This window comes from Salvelinus namaycush, chromosome 8 (assembly GCF_016432855.1).
Source record: "Salvelinus namaycush isolate Seneca chromosome 8, SaNama_1.0, whole genome shotgun sequence".
NCBI classification, from domain to species: domain Eukaryota; kingdom Metazoa; phylum Chordata; class Actinopteri; order Salmoniformes; family Salmonidae; genus Salvelinus; species Salvelinus namaycush.
In genome coordinates this window covers 46,733,721-46,746,680 of record NC_052314.1, presented here as the reverse complement: position 1 = coordinate 46,746,680, position 12,960 = coordinate 46,733,721, and the positions used below count along the sequence as shown (strand labels likewise).

Below are 12,960 nucleotides of genomic sequence, written 5' to 3'. Positions count from 1 at the left end.
TTGATGAGTACATACCTAAGGGACAGACACCCCGAATGTTTCTCATTAGTGATCAGGAGAAAACTAGTTCTGAACAATACGCACAGTCACCAGACTTATGCATTCACAAATGAAAAAGACAATGGCACTATATAAGGGGGACGAGAAGGAACGACAGCCAAAAAGCAGGAGAGGAAGGACAAGAAGATAAGGAGAGAAGAGAAAAGAAAGAAAGATGGCTCGCCGATCCCAGGGTACCAAACTCCACTTAGCAGGTGAGATGAAACGTGTGTGTTTAGTCCGTGTGAGAGTTTTTGATGGAGGCAAGTTGACTAAAGCCAAACCTCTCTCTCTCTCACCTCTAGTTCTGTGTCTAGTTGTGTCCTGTCATGCCATTGGCCTTAGTGACCTAATGGAGAGAGCTTCCCAGCGATCAGACAAGCTTCACTCTCTCAGCACTTCCCTCAACAAGGACCTGGTCAGTAACAACCATCCCAGCTAGCACATTTGGTTGCTTGGAAGTTGTGGGAACGTATGTTTTTGGTTTCACATTGGTTTAGGGAACGAAGCCATGCGTTTCCTGACTGGTAAAACTGAGCGTTTTTTAAACATTCTGAGAACAGAAGTGAAAATGTTGCCTGTTCTGGGAATGTTTATCTTTAGTTTGCAGGGAGGTTCTGAGAATATTTAACTCTGGTTTATTAAAAGTTTTCCTGGGAGGTTTTATTAAAGCTCTAAGAATGGAAATTATATGTTATTTGGAGGTTTTTGAATAACTTCCTTAACTTTCATTGAATATTTCAATAACACTTTCAGATTATTTTGGGTAAACTTATTTGAACTCTAAGCACAGATGGGACACATGGAAATGCATTTCCTTTGGCATTCATCATGCAACATTTTTTATTTATTTATTTGACACAGCATCAGTGTGGTTCAAACCTATAATCTTCCATCCTCTATCCATGGAATTAGTCCACTGCGCCACCAGGATGGAGCTAATATGCCATGTTTTTTTTTTTACAAATACAAAATTCAAACAGAATCCATTTCTAAAGGAAACAAGCACTCATTAAGATCAGGTGTGGCCAATTAGTGCGTGCGGCCAACCCACCTGAACATGATTTTAAATAGAACCATGAGGAAACCTGTAGGACACATTATGCTGAAGAACTGAAATTAATGTTCTCTGAACTATTTGAGAATATTCTCAATGCCAAACCAGTTGAAGAATGATAGAACATTACAAAAAGTTTTATTAAATGTAACCATGTTGGAACTTTTAGGAAACGTTCTATAAATGTGCTGAGAATGTTCCAAAGCCAAACAACTATCCTGCACCATTCCCAGAAAGTTGTAGGAAGGTTAATAACCATAGGACAACCATGCACGTGTGCGTATGTGTATCTGTGTGTATACCTGGTCTGTTTGTGTTCAATATGTATGTATTGTTCGTTAAATGAATATGTTCAGAGTATTATGTGTCAGAGTATGTTCAACTTGAGTTAACCTTATTTTAACCACTTTTGTGCCGTTCCACCTCTCTCTCTCAGGACTCTCATTTCCCACCAATGGGACGAGTGATGATGCCACGTCCGTCTATGTGTCACACCTCCTCACTCCAGACACCCAAGGACAAGGAGCAAGCGCTCAGAGTATCGGTCAGTAAAGCTCTGTGCTCTCCTCACTCATCTCTTTCATCTCTCTATTAGTTATAATCTCTCCCCCTTCTCTCTTTTCCCAGTCTACCTGCGTGAGCACTTCATTGATCAAATCTACAGCCCTGTCCTGCAACAACCTCTAGCCCTTAGGCACAGATCTGAGAGGATTGGAGAGCTGTAAGCAATATGCATCCAGCAGTCTTAGATTAGTGGAGTCTTGGAGATGAAGGAAAGAAGACAAGGAGAGGAAGCCCCCTAACTCAGATGTACCCTTCCTCTCCTCTCTCTCTGGGTTTGTCTCCTCCCTGTGGTATATATACGTTAGTATTTACCCCGTTCTAAAAAAGCAGTGCATTTAACAACCTGCACAAGGCCTTCCTTGACTAAACCCCCAATCCCTACTCCTACTCCCCTTTTGTCAAGCCTGATTAAGACCTTTGGGTTGGAGCGTTGCACTCAGTAAAACTGCAGGAGCATTCTACAGTGTGCAGGATCAATCGACCTTTCCTTCATGACTTCACCCATTGTGTTCCTCAGGAGAATGAGCTGATCTCCCTGGCTCGCTCTCTCCTTCTGGCCTGGAATGATCCCCTGCTTCTGCTCTCCTCTGAGGCGCCCACTCTGCCACACCCCTCCAATGGTGACATCAGCAGTAAGATCAGGGAACTGCAGGACTACTCCAAGAGCCTGGGAGACGGACTGGACATACTGGTCAACAAGGTGGGTGACTGACAATGTTTATCTGTGTGTGTGTGTGTTTTCATGTGAAGCATTCCAAACTGTACATGTACTAGTGGTTTTATTTCAACAATTGAACACTGTGTGCAAGGTGACAACCTTTTTGCACTATCTTCTGCTTTTTTTTAATGTCTCCCTTTCTCTCTCTCTCTCTATAGATGGGCCCCTCCTCCCAGTACATTTCTTCAATGCCCTTCAAGGGTGGAGACCTCGGCAATGACAAGACCTCCCGCCTCATCAACTTCCACTTCCTTATGTCCTGCTTCCGCAGGGACTCCCACAAAATCGACAGTTTCCTCAAGGTCCTTCGATGCCGGGCTACCAAAATGCGACCAGAAACATGTTAGGAGAAAATGTCAGCCATTTTGGTTCGGGATTGTTCTATTTTCAAACTGATACAGACAGAGCCAAAATGGGTTAGCCGTTTGAAGGAGAACTCAGGGGATTGGTTTGATTTTGTGACATCATGACTAATGCTCTCTGTCATCTACATTACCTTTAGACTATTCATAGACTATACATTATATTCAACACCTGTCATCTGAACCACATTTTACCAGTGTAATATACAACTCAAGAGGTTTATGTTTATGTTCTGTAATGTATTTCATCAACAATATTCAACCTAATATTGGCACTTATAATCATGATCTTCAATGATTTCTATAGATAACACAAAGCATCCCTCCAAGTCATTCTTACTAGATACAGAGGGCTAAGTTGATAGTTGACCAATGACCATCATGATAACATTTGCACATTAGAATACAATTTCTCAAGTCACCCTGTTTGGGCTGCAAGCCCTAAGTCGGGATCAATATGACAACAGCCACTTCAAGTGCAGGGCGCGAAATTCAAAATATATTTTTTTTAAAAATATTTAACTTTCACACATTAACAAGTCCAATACAGCATATGAAAGGTACACATCTTGTGAATCAAGCCAACATGTCCGATTTTTAAAATGTTTTACAGGGAAGACAAAATATGTAAATCTATTAGCTAACCACGTTAGCAAAAGACACCACTTTTCTTACTCCATCAGTTTTTTACTCCATCAGTAGCTATCACAAATTCGGCCAAATAAAGAAATAAATAGCCACTAACCAAGAAACAACCTCATCAGATGACAGTCTGATAACATATTTATTGTATAGCATATGTTTTTTTCGAAAAATGTGCATATTTCAGGTATAAATCATAGTTTACATTGCAGCTACAATCAGAAATTGCACCGAAAGCAGCCATAATATTTACAGACACCAACGTCAAATACCTAATTACTCATCATAAAACATTTCTGAAAAATACATAGTGTGCAGCAATTGAAAGACAGGCATCTTGTGATTCCAGACAATATTTCCGATTTATTAAATGTTTTACAGCGAAAACAAAATGTAGCGCTATATTAGCGTAGCCACAATAGCCAGAAACACTTGGGCGCCCACGACCAGTTCACATGCATGACAGATATATGAAATAACATCATAAATTGGGTCTTACTTTTGCTGATCTTTCATCAGAATGTTGAACAAGGTGTCCTTTGTCCAGATGAGTCGTTGTTTGGATTCAGAATGGCAACTTTCCCTCTTCATTTAGCATGGGCACTAGCCGAGTGCTACATATCTCTCCAACGTAAACAAAGTCACAGAACGGAACACGGCAAAACTCCCGAAAAAAATTCAATAATCTGATTAAACTATATTGAAAAAACATACATTACGATGATATGGTCACATGTATCAAATAAATTCCGAGCCGGAGATAGTTGTCATCCATTACGGCAGCAAAACAGAAGGCAATCGCACTTCCAAGTCGCGCGCTTCAGAGTACCGGAAGTGGACGGTCACGTCAAAGAAATAGCTTTTATTCCACCCCAGACCAAGATAAACACATTTCTTCTCTCACATCATCTTGACACCCAGAGGAAGGCGTATGGAGTGTACGTAGACTCCTACATGTCATGACCATGTATAGGCAGGAAGTTGAACAGATCATATATTTCTGACATTCTACTTCCTGGTCAGGGAAAGTGCTGCCAAATGAGTTATGTTTCACTCAGAGAAATAATTCCAACGGTTTTAGAAACTAGAAAGTGTTTTCTATCCAATAATAATAATAATATCCATATTGTACGAGCAAGAATTGAGTACGAGGCCGTTTGAAATGGGCACGATTTCACTGGCTACTCAGTACTTTCCCTTGCAGCCATAAGAAGTTATAGAACTTCCCTTATACTATACACAATGTACTGTTTCACTAAATACCAAATAAAATCTTTATTGCATTATAAAACATGAGTACTTGCAGTCCAACCAGAACTGTAGATCACTTTAAAATGTGAAACCGGGTTCAAACTTTCTGCAGGCACTGTGTGTGTACTCAATTACATTGTTATTACTGTACGGTAACATACTGTAGGTACTGTATATGTGTATGTATATGTGTATATATATATACATACATTTGAGAGAGGGCCGTGCACAAGCAGGCTTTCAAAACACACAGACCCTCAGAGGCTCTCTCTGTGAGAGAGCAATGCAACAGCGGGGTGTAAACCTGACTCCTCTCCTGGTCGATCTGTAAACCGACACCTGCTAGACATATTTAACAGCTCTGCTCTAGTCAAGCAGGCATGAAGTAAAATCAGAGCGCAACCAAGCAGCCTACCGTGTCAGCGCGAGTTGACATGTCAGACTATGAAGTGTCAGTGCAGCAGCTCAATGATCTGTGTGCCAACGGTGACGGTTACTACAGCATGCCAACACACCATGTCGACGAGGTGTTCCCCAGGATATATGTTGGAAATGCGTGAGTTTCATTTGCTTGAGTTAATGTGTATAAGGTTATTCGATCAACTTTGGTCTTGGCAACACTTATCTGAAGTTAAATATGAGGTATTAGTATTATGATATTAACATGGAGTATAGCCTAAGTGCATCCACTGGCCTCAGTCATATACACTGATTGTACAAAACATTAGGAACACCTGCTCTTTCCATGACATAGACTGACCAGGTTAATCCAGATGAAGGATGATCCCTTATTGATGTCACTTGTTAAATCAAAAAATTATGATTTTTAAGCCTGGAGACAATTGAGACATTGATTGTGTATATGTGCCATTCAGAGGGTGAATGTGCAAGACAAAATATTGAGTTACCTTTGAACGGGTTATGGTAGTAGGTGCCAGGCGCACCGGTTTGTGTGTCAAGAACTGCAACGCTGCTGGGTTTTTCACGCTTGACAGATTCCCGTGTGTATCAAGAATGGTCCACCACCCAAATGACACACCCGAATGTCATACTGTATAGCCAACTTGACACCACAGTGGGAAGCATTGGAGTAAACATGGGTCAGCATCCCTGTGGAACACTTTTGACACCTTGCCCCAACGAATTGAGGCTGTTATGAGGGCAAAAGGTGGAGCAACTCAATATTAGAAAGGTGTTCCTAATGTTTTGTACGCTCAGTGTAGTTACATCTGATAGCCAATAGGACTACAGCAGCCTATGTTGTGAAAATAATTTGTTTTCATTTTATTTGTTTATTTTATCATCCTGATTTTTAAATTAAACATTTATTGACAAAAGCCATACTGAAACAAAACTGATTATGTAACAGTATAGCTTCCGTCCCTCTCCTCGCCCCTACCTGGGCTCGAACCAGGGACCCTCGGCACACATCGACAACAACCACCCTCGAAGCATCGATACCCATCGCTCCACAAAAGCCGCGGCCCTTGCAGAGTAAGGGGAACAACTACTTCAAGGTCTCAAAGCGAGTGATGTCCCCGATTGAAACGTTATTAGCGTTATCACCGGCAACAAAGTTGCCTATGGGCACAAACCCACCGTCGCTGGACCAGACAGGACTTGAAAAAAGTGCTCTTCACTGACGAGTCGCGGTTTTGTCTCACCAGGGGTGATGGTCGGATTCGCGTTTATGGTTGAAGGAATGAGCGTTACACCGAGGCCTGTACTCTGGAGCAGGATCGATTTGGAGGTGGAGGGTCCGTCGTCATGGTCTGGGGCGGAGTGTCACAGCATCATCGGACTGAGCTTGTTGTCATTGCAGGCAATCTCAACGCTGTGCGTTACAGGGAAGACATCCTCCTCCCTCATGTGGTACCCTTCCTGCAGGCTCACCCTGACATGACCCTCCAGCATGACAATGCCACCAGCCATACGACTCGTTCTGTGCGTGATTTCAGGAATGTCAGTGTTTGCCAGTGTTTGCCATGGCCAGCGAAGAGCCCGGATCTCAATTCTATTGAGCACCTCTTGGACCTGTTGGATGGAAGGGTGAGGGCTAGGGCCATGCCCCCAGAAATGTCCGGGAACTTGCAGGTGCCTTGGTGGAAGAGTGGGTAACATCTCACAGCAAGAACTGGCAAATCTGGTGCAGTCCATGATGAGGATGCACTGCAGTACTTAATGCAGCTGGTGGCCACACCAGTACTGACTGTTACTTCTGTTAGTCACATGTCTGTAGAACTTGTTCAGTTTATGTCTCAGTTGTTGAATCTTATGTTCATACAAATATTTAACCATGTTAAGTTTGCTGAAAATAAATGCAGTTGACAGTGAGAGGATGTTTCTTTTTTTGCTGAGTTTAGAAATGGCAAATTCAACAATGAGTGGTTTGGAAGGAATCAGTGGCTAACTGCAAACTTGCCTGCTGAGCAATCACTCGCCTGCTATTCAGTGGAGTGGGTGTGTGGTCCAAGTCTGGGTTTAAGGGTCTCTTTTCCAAGCTTATAAGGATAAACATTCAACATTGGCCATGCTGTCAATCCAGCACGACTTCTGCCGCGTTCAAAACAACTGGAAACTCGGAACTTGGGAATCTCAGACTTCAGTGAGTTCAAGACAACTGGGAACTCTGGAAAAAAAAAAGAAAACTCAGACTGGGAAAATACGTTTTGAACAGTCATCCAACTCGGAATTCCATGTCGGGAACTCTGGCCTCATTTTAGAGCTCTGACCTGAAGATCAATGACATCATGATCTGACCTTGTTTTTTTCCACCAGAGTTCCCAGTTGTCTTGAAAGCACCATAAATCCAGAGAACGCCAGATTTTTGATAACAACGTTTGATGACAAAATGTTCCCACGAAAGACCGTTGCGCCACCTTCCTGTTCAAGTGACCCCAGCACAACAACGTGATCCAAAATGGTCTTGTATGCTGCTGCATAAATGATGTAATATGCCAGGGAGATATGTATAATGTAGCTAAGAAAGTAATGTTGTGTATGTTGTGTAGTAAGCTGTTAGCTGTTGGTGGTGCACATGAAGCCTATAGCCTGTTCTAGAGAAATGTAATCATCAAATATTGTAAGAGCTTTCATTGTCTGCTTATATGCCCCCTTTATTTGTCCTACAGTTCTGACTTGGTGTACAGGGAGAATACTGTAAGAACGTCCCATGTTCTGAATTCTGTCTCTGTACATTTCAAAAGTGCTGAACAAATAGTTATTGACAACATCCGTCCTAGCTCGCTCATTAACGTCTTAATCGAAATTACGGACTGCCTCTTATCTGCTCGCTGTCCCCTTATGCCATAGTTTGTACATCTCCATTGCCAGTAGACACCATATTTGTCTAAGCAAGTTAGCCATATCAGCTATGTTTTTTTAAAGGCAGTAAATGAGGCTGGATTAACTGTTTCGCTGCCAGACAAGGCTCTGCTGATAGCCATGTGTAACGGTGGTAAGGATTCACTCCATGTTGCTGAAAATAAAATTGTTCTCTTGGGTCAGCTTTATGTAGGCCTTTGAGGGTTTGAGGGTACCGTTTGTCACCGTTACAGTGCAATTAATGTATTGTTTAGTGTTGTGTTGTGTATTGGCTTTGCTGGCATGCACCAAAATTCTTATTTTTTAAAGTTTTGCCCCACCAAGATTTACATGCTAAAATGGACACTGGTAATGACACAGCTAATTACACACCCCTGTACAACTTTATACCACTTAAGAAAGTGTTCACACCCTTGACATTTCCATATTTTGTGTTACAGCCTGATTTTTTAAAATAGATTCAATTTAGATTTTTGGTCACTATCATTCACACAATAAACCATACTATCAAAGAGTAATTATGTTTTTTTTTAAGTATACAATTTAATAAAAAATGAAAAGCTGAAATAAGTAATAACATAAGTTGTATAGACTCACTCTATGTGCAATAATATTGTGTTTAGCATGATTTTTGAAGGAGTACTTCATCTCTGTAACCCACACACAATTATCTGTAATGTTTCTCAGTCGGGGCAGTGAATTTCAAACACAGATTCAACCAAAAAGACCAGGGAGATTTTCCAATGCCTTGCAAAGAAGGTTGATGGTAGATGGGTTAAAAAAATTTTTTTAACATTGAATAATATCCCCTTGAGCATGGTGAAGTTATTAATTACACTTTGGATGGTGTATTAATACACCCAGTCACTAGAAAAATACAGGCGTCCTTCCTAACTCAGTTGCCGGGGAGGAAGGAAACTGCTCAGGGATTTCACCATGAGGCCAATGATAAAACAGTTACCGAGTTCAAAGTCTGTGATAGGAGAAAACTGAAGATGCATCAACAACATTTTAGTCAGTCCACAATACCAACCTAATTGACAGAGTGAACATAAGGAAGCCTGTACAGAATAAAAATATTCTAAAACATGCATCCTGTTTGCAACAAGGCACTAAAGTAATACTGCAAAAAATGTGACAAAGCAATTAACTTGAATACAAAGTGTTATGTTTGGGGCAAATCTAATACAACACATTACTGAGTACCACTCTCCATATTTTGAAGCATAGTGGTGGCTGCATCATGTTATGGGTATGCTTGTAATCATTAAGGAGTTTTTCAGGATAACAAGAAACGGAATGGAGCTAAGTACAGGCAAAATCCTAGAGGAAAAGCTGGTTCAATCTGCTTTCCACCAGACACTGGGAGATTAATTCACCTTTCAGCAGGACAATAACATAAAACACAAGGCCAAATCTTCACTGGACTTGCATACCAAGAAGACAGTGGATGTTCCTGAGTGGGCAAGTTGAGTTTTGACTTAAATCTACTTGAAAATCTATGGTAAGACCTGAAAATTGTTGTTTAGCAATGATCAACAACCAATTTGACAGAGTTTGAAGAATAAAAATAAATAAATTGGCAAATGTTGCACAATCCAGGTGTGGAAAGTTCTTAGAGACTTATCCAGAAAGACTCACAGCTGTAATGGTTGCCAAGGGTGATCTACAAAGTGTTGACTCAGGGGAGGGCATACTTATGTAAATGAGATATTTCTGTATTTCATTTCAAATAAATTAGCAAACATTTAGAAACATGTTTTCACTTTGTCATTATGGGGTATTCTGTGTAGATGGGTGCAAAAATTTATTTAAGCCATTTTGAATTCAGGATGTAACAACAAAATGTGAAATAAGTCAAGGGGTATGAATACCTTCTGAAGGCATTGTATATGCCTGTATATAGTACCACTCTAGGTTTGTAATGGTTATGACACCTACAGCACTTTGTTTTTTAGTATTGTGGCCATGAACACGATGCGTCTGAAGAAGCTAGGCATCACCCACATTCTGAATGCAGCAGAAGGCAACTCCTTCATGCACGTCAACACCAACGCGGAGTTCTACGCTGGCACAGGCATCACATACCACGGCATGGGCGCCAGTGATACAGACCACTTTGACCTCAGCATCTACTTCGAGGAGGGGGCGAACTTCATCGAGAAGGCCTTGGCACACAAAGATGGGAAGGGTAAGATAAAACCTTTCTGAGACAAGGGAAAATGCACACCTGACAGGTGCAGGCCGACGGAGCAAAACACTTAGAGCGATAGTTAGCCACCTCTTTTTCTTTTAAGATAAAACAAAGACGGGAAGAGTAAGGTAACAGTTAATTGTTTTGGTGTGAGCCTCTGCATGAGATCAGTGGAACATAATACATTACAGTACATGACCTCATCACACTAAGATTATGAAAATGGGCTTTTGTGGTCTAATGAGATGACTCAGTTTCAACACAGTCACACCAGGGATGGATGCAGAGTCGACTTCAGAAGAATCAATTCTATTTTAATAGATTTTTGGCATCGTGCATGTAGAAACTGGAAATTGAGTTGAATTCAAATGCAGAATTGTCTCAATTTAGAAATATTAAATGAAATACATTTTGACGCAACATTTTATTCCAGTATTTTATGTAATATTTTATCCTTATTTGTTGCAATATTGTGTCCCGTTCTCTCTGACCTAAAACCCTTCTCCATGTCCCTCAGGTAAAGTGTGCGTTCACTGCAGAGAGGGCTACAGCCGCTCCCCAACACTGGTCATCGCCTACCTGATGCTGCGCCACAGGATGGACATTTGGTCCGCCCTGTCCATGGTACGACAGAAGAGAGAGATCGGCCCTAACGACGGCTTCCTGCGCCAGCTGTGTCGTCTCAACGAAATGCTGGCTGCCGAAGGAAAGTTCTGGAACCAATGACGGTTTTCTTTCCCCTATACTCATACCCTATAAGTATGTACAGATAAACAGACATGTGAAAGTGTGTAGGTATTTAGGACACCTGGAAAGTATGTACCTGTAAATGTACACAGATACACACATTCACTGACTGCCATCCTTGTCTTGTAGGCTGGCTCAAGCATGGCTTGTCCTTTGATTTATATTCAGAAAGGCACTGTACACAAGTGCATTTAACCCAACCCCTCTGAATCAGGGAGGAACCCTCACACTCAGGAACAATGTTGCTACCATCCCTACAACTCCCCCTCCGTCTCTCCATCCAATTCCTTCCTTCACACTGCCAGTCTTTTCTAGCCTCTGTGCTGTGGAGCTTGCATCTACTCGTCAAGGTGATTTCTAGAGAACCATTGAATGGTTATGTTGTCAAGTTTACTTTTCCTTCTGTTCCATTTGAGTGTCTAAATAAGAAATAGTTCTCATTTTGCTGTACCATGTTGTTTTTTCTTCACATTTATGAGAAACTGTCATGGTTTACATATGGCCTACAGTCTTACTGAGATCATGCTATATTCTTACACACACACACACACACACACACACACACACACACACACACACACACACACACACACACACACACACACACACACACACACACACACACACACACACACACACACACACACACACACACACACACACACGGCATGAGGACTAAACTAAGGCCCCTGACCAATCGTTTGTATGACATGCAGTCCTCCCAATCCCATCTGTTCTATAATATTATTTCACATCTTCCCACTGCTGGTAACACAGATCGTGACACACCAAATTAATGATCTATCCAATTCACTGTATTCACTGTTTTTTACGGTCTACGATGTAAACACTGCCAGAATGTGAAGTATATTTAATTACTTTTTAGTTAGTAGAGATTTATGTAGTATAAATATGGTTAACCTACAGTACCAGTCAAAAGTTTGGACTCACCTACTCATTCAATGGTTTTTCTTTATTTTTTATATTTTCTATGTTGTAGAATAATAGTGAAGACATCAAAACTATGAAATAACAAATATGGAATCATGTAGTAACCAAAAAAGTGTTAAACAAATTTAAATATAGTTTATATTTGAGATTCTTCAAAGTAGCCACCCTTTGCCTTGATGACAGTTTTGCACACTCTTGGCATTCTCTCAACCAGCTTCACCTGGAATGCTTTTCCAACAGTCTTGAAGGAGTTCCCACATATGCTGAGCACTTGTTGGCTGCATTCTCTTCACTCTGCGGTCCAACTCATCCCGAACCATCTCAATTGGGTTGAGGTCAGGTGATTGTGGAGGCCAGGTCATCTGATGCAGCACTCCATCACTCTTCTTCTTGGTCAAATAGCTCTTACACAGCGTGGAGGTGTGTTGGGTCATTGTCCTGTAGAAAAACAAATGATAGCCCCACTAAACACAAACCAGATGGGATGGCATATAGCTGCAGAAGGCTGTGGTAGCCATGCTGGTTAAGTGTGCCTTGAATTGTAAATAAATCACTGACAGTGTCACACCTCCTCCTCCATGCTTCACGGTGGGAACCACACATGCAGAGATCATCTGTTCACCTACTCTGCGTCCCACAAAAACACGGCAGTTGGAACCAAAAATCTCAAATTTGGACTCATCAGACCAAAAAGGCAAATTTACACCGGTCTAATGTCCATTGCTAGTGTTTCTTGGCCCAAGCAAGTCTCTTCTTCTTATTGGTGTCCTTTAGTAGTGGTTTCTTTGCAGCAATTCGACCATGAAGGCCTGATTTACACAGTCTCCTCTGAACAGTTGATGTTGAGATGTGTCTGTTACTTGAACTCTGTGAAGCATATATTTGGGCAGCAATTTCTGAGGCTGGTAACTCTGATTAAATTATCCTCTGCAGCAGAGGTAACTATGGGTCTTCCTTTCCTGTGGCGGTCCTCATGAGAGCCAGTTTCATCATAGCGCTTGATGGTTTTTGCGACTGCACTTGAAGAAACTTTCAAAGTTCTTGAAATGTTCTGCATTGACTGACCTTCATGTCTTAAAGCAATGATGGACTGTCATTTCTCTTTGCTTAT

The 12,960-nt window shown here is 41.4% G+C and overlaps 2 protein-coding genes across 2 annotated transcripts; both read left to right on the top strand.

Moving 5' to 3' along the window:
* Nucleotides 1–214: 214 nt before the first annotated feature.
* On the top strand, nucleotides 215–2,725 carry LOC120051943 (prolactin-2). Its single transcript, XM_038998823.1, has 5 exons — nucleotides 215–254; nucleotides 345–457; nucleotides 1,533–1,640; nucleotides 2,178–2,360; nucleotides 2,537–2,725. The coding sequence occupies exons 1-5, from the start codon at nucleotides 215–217 to the stop codon at nucleotides 2,723–2,725; spliced, it is 633 nt and encodes a 210-aa protein (XP_038854751.1).
* A 2,342-nt stretch (nucleotides 2,726–5,067) lies between these two features.
* On the top strand, nucleotides 5,068–10,877 carry LOC120052159 (dual specificity protein phosphatase 3-like). Its single transcript, XM_038998991.1, has 3 exons — nucleotides 5,068–5,189; nucleotides 9,916–10,148; nucleotides 10,669–10,877. Exons 1-3 carry the CDS (start codon nucleotides 5,068–5,070, stop codon nucleotides 10,875–10,877), a joined length of 564 nt encoding a protein of 187 aa, XP_038854919.1.
* Nucleotides 10,878–12,960: the final 2,083 nt, after the last annotated feature.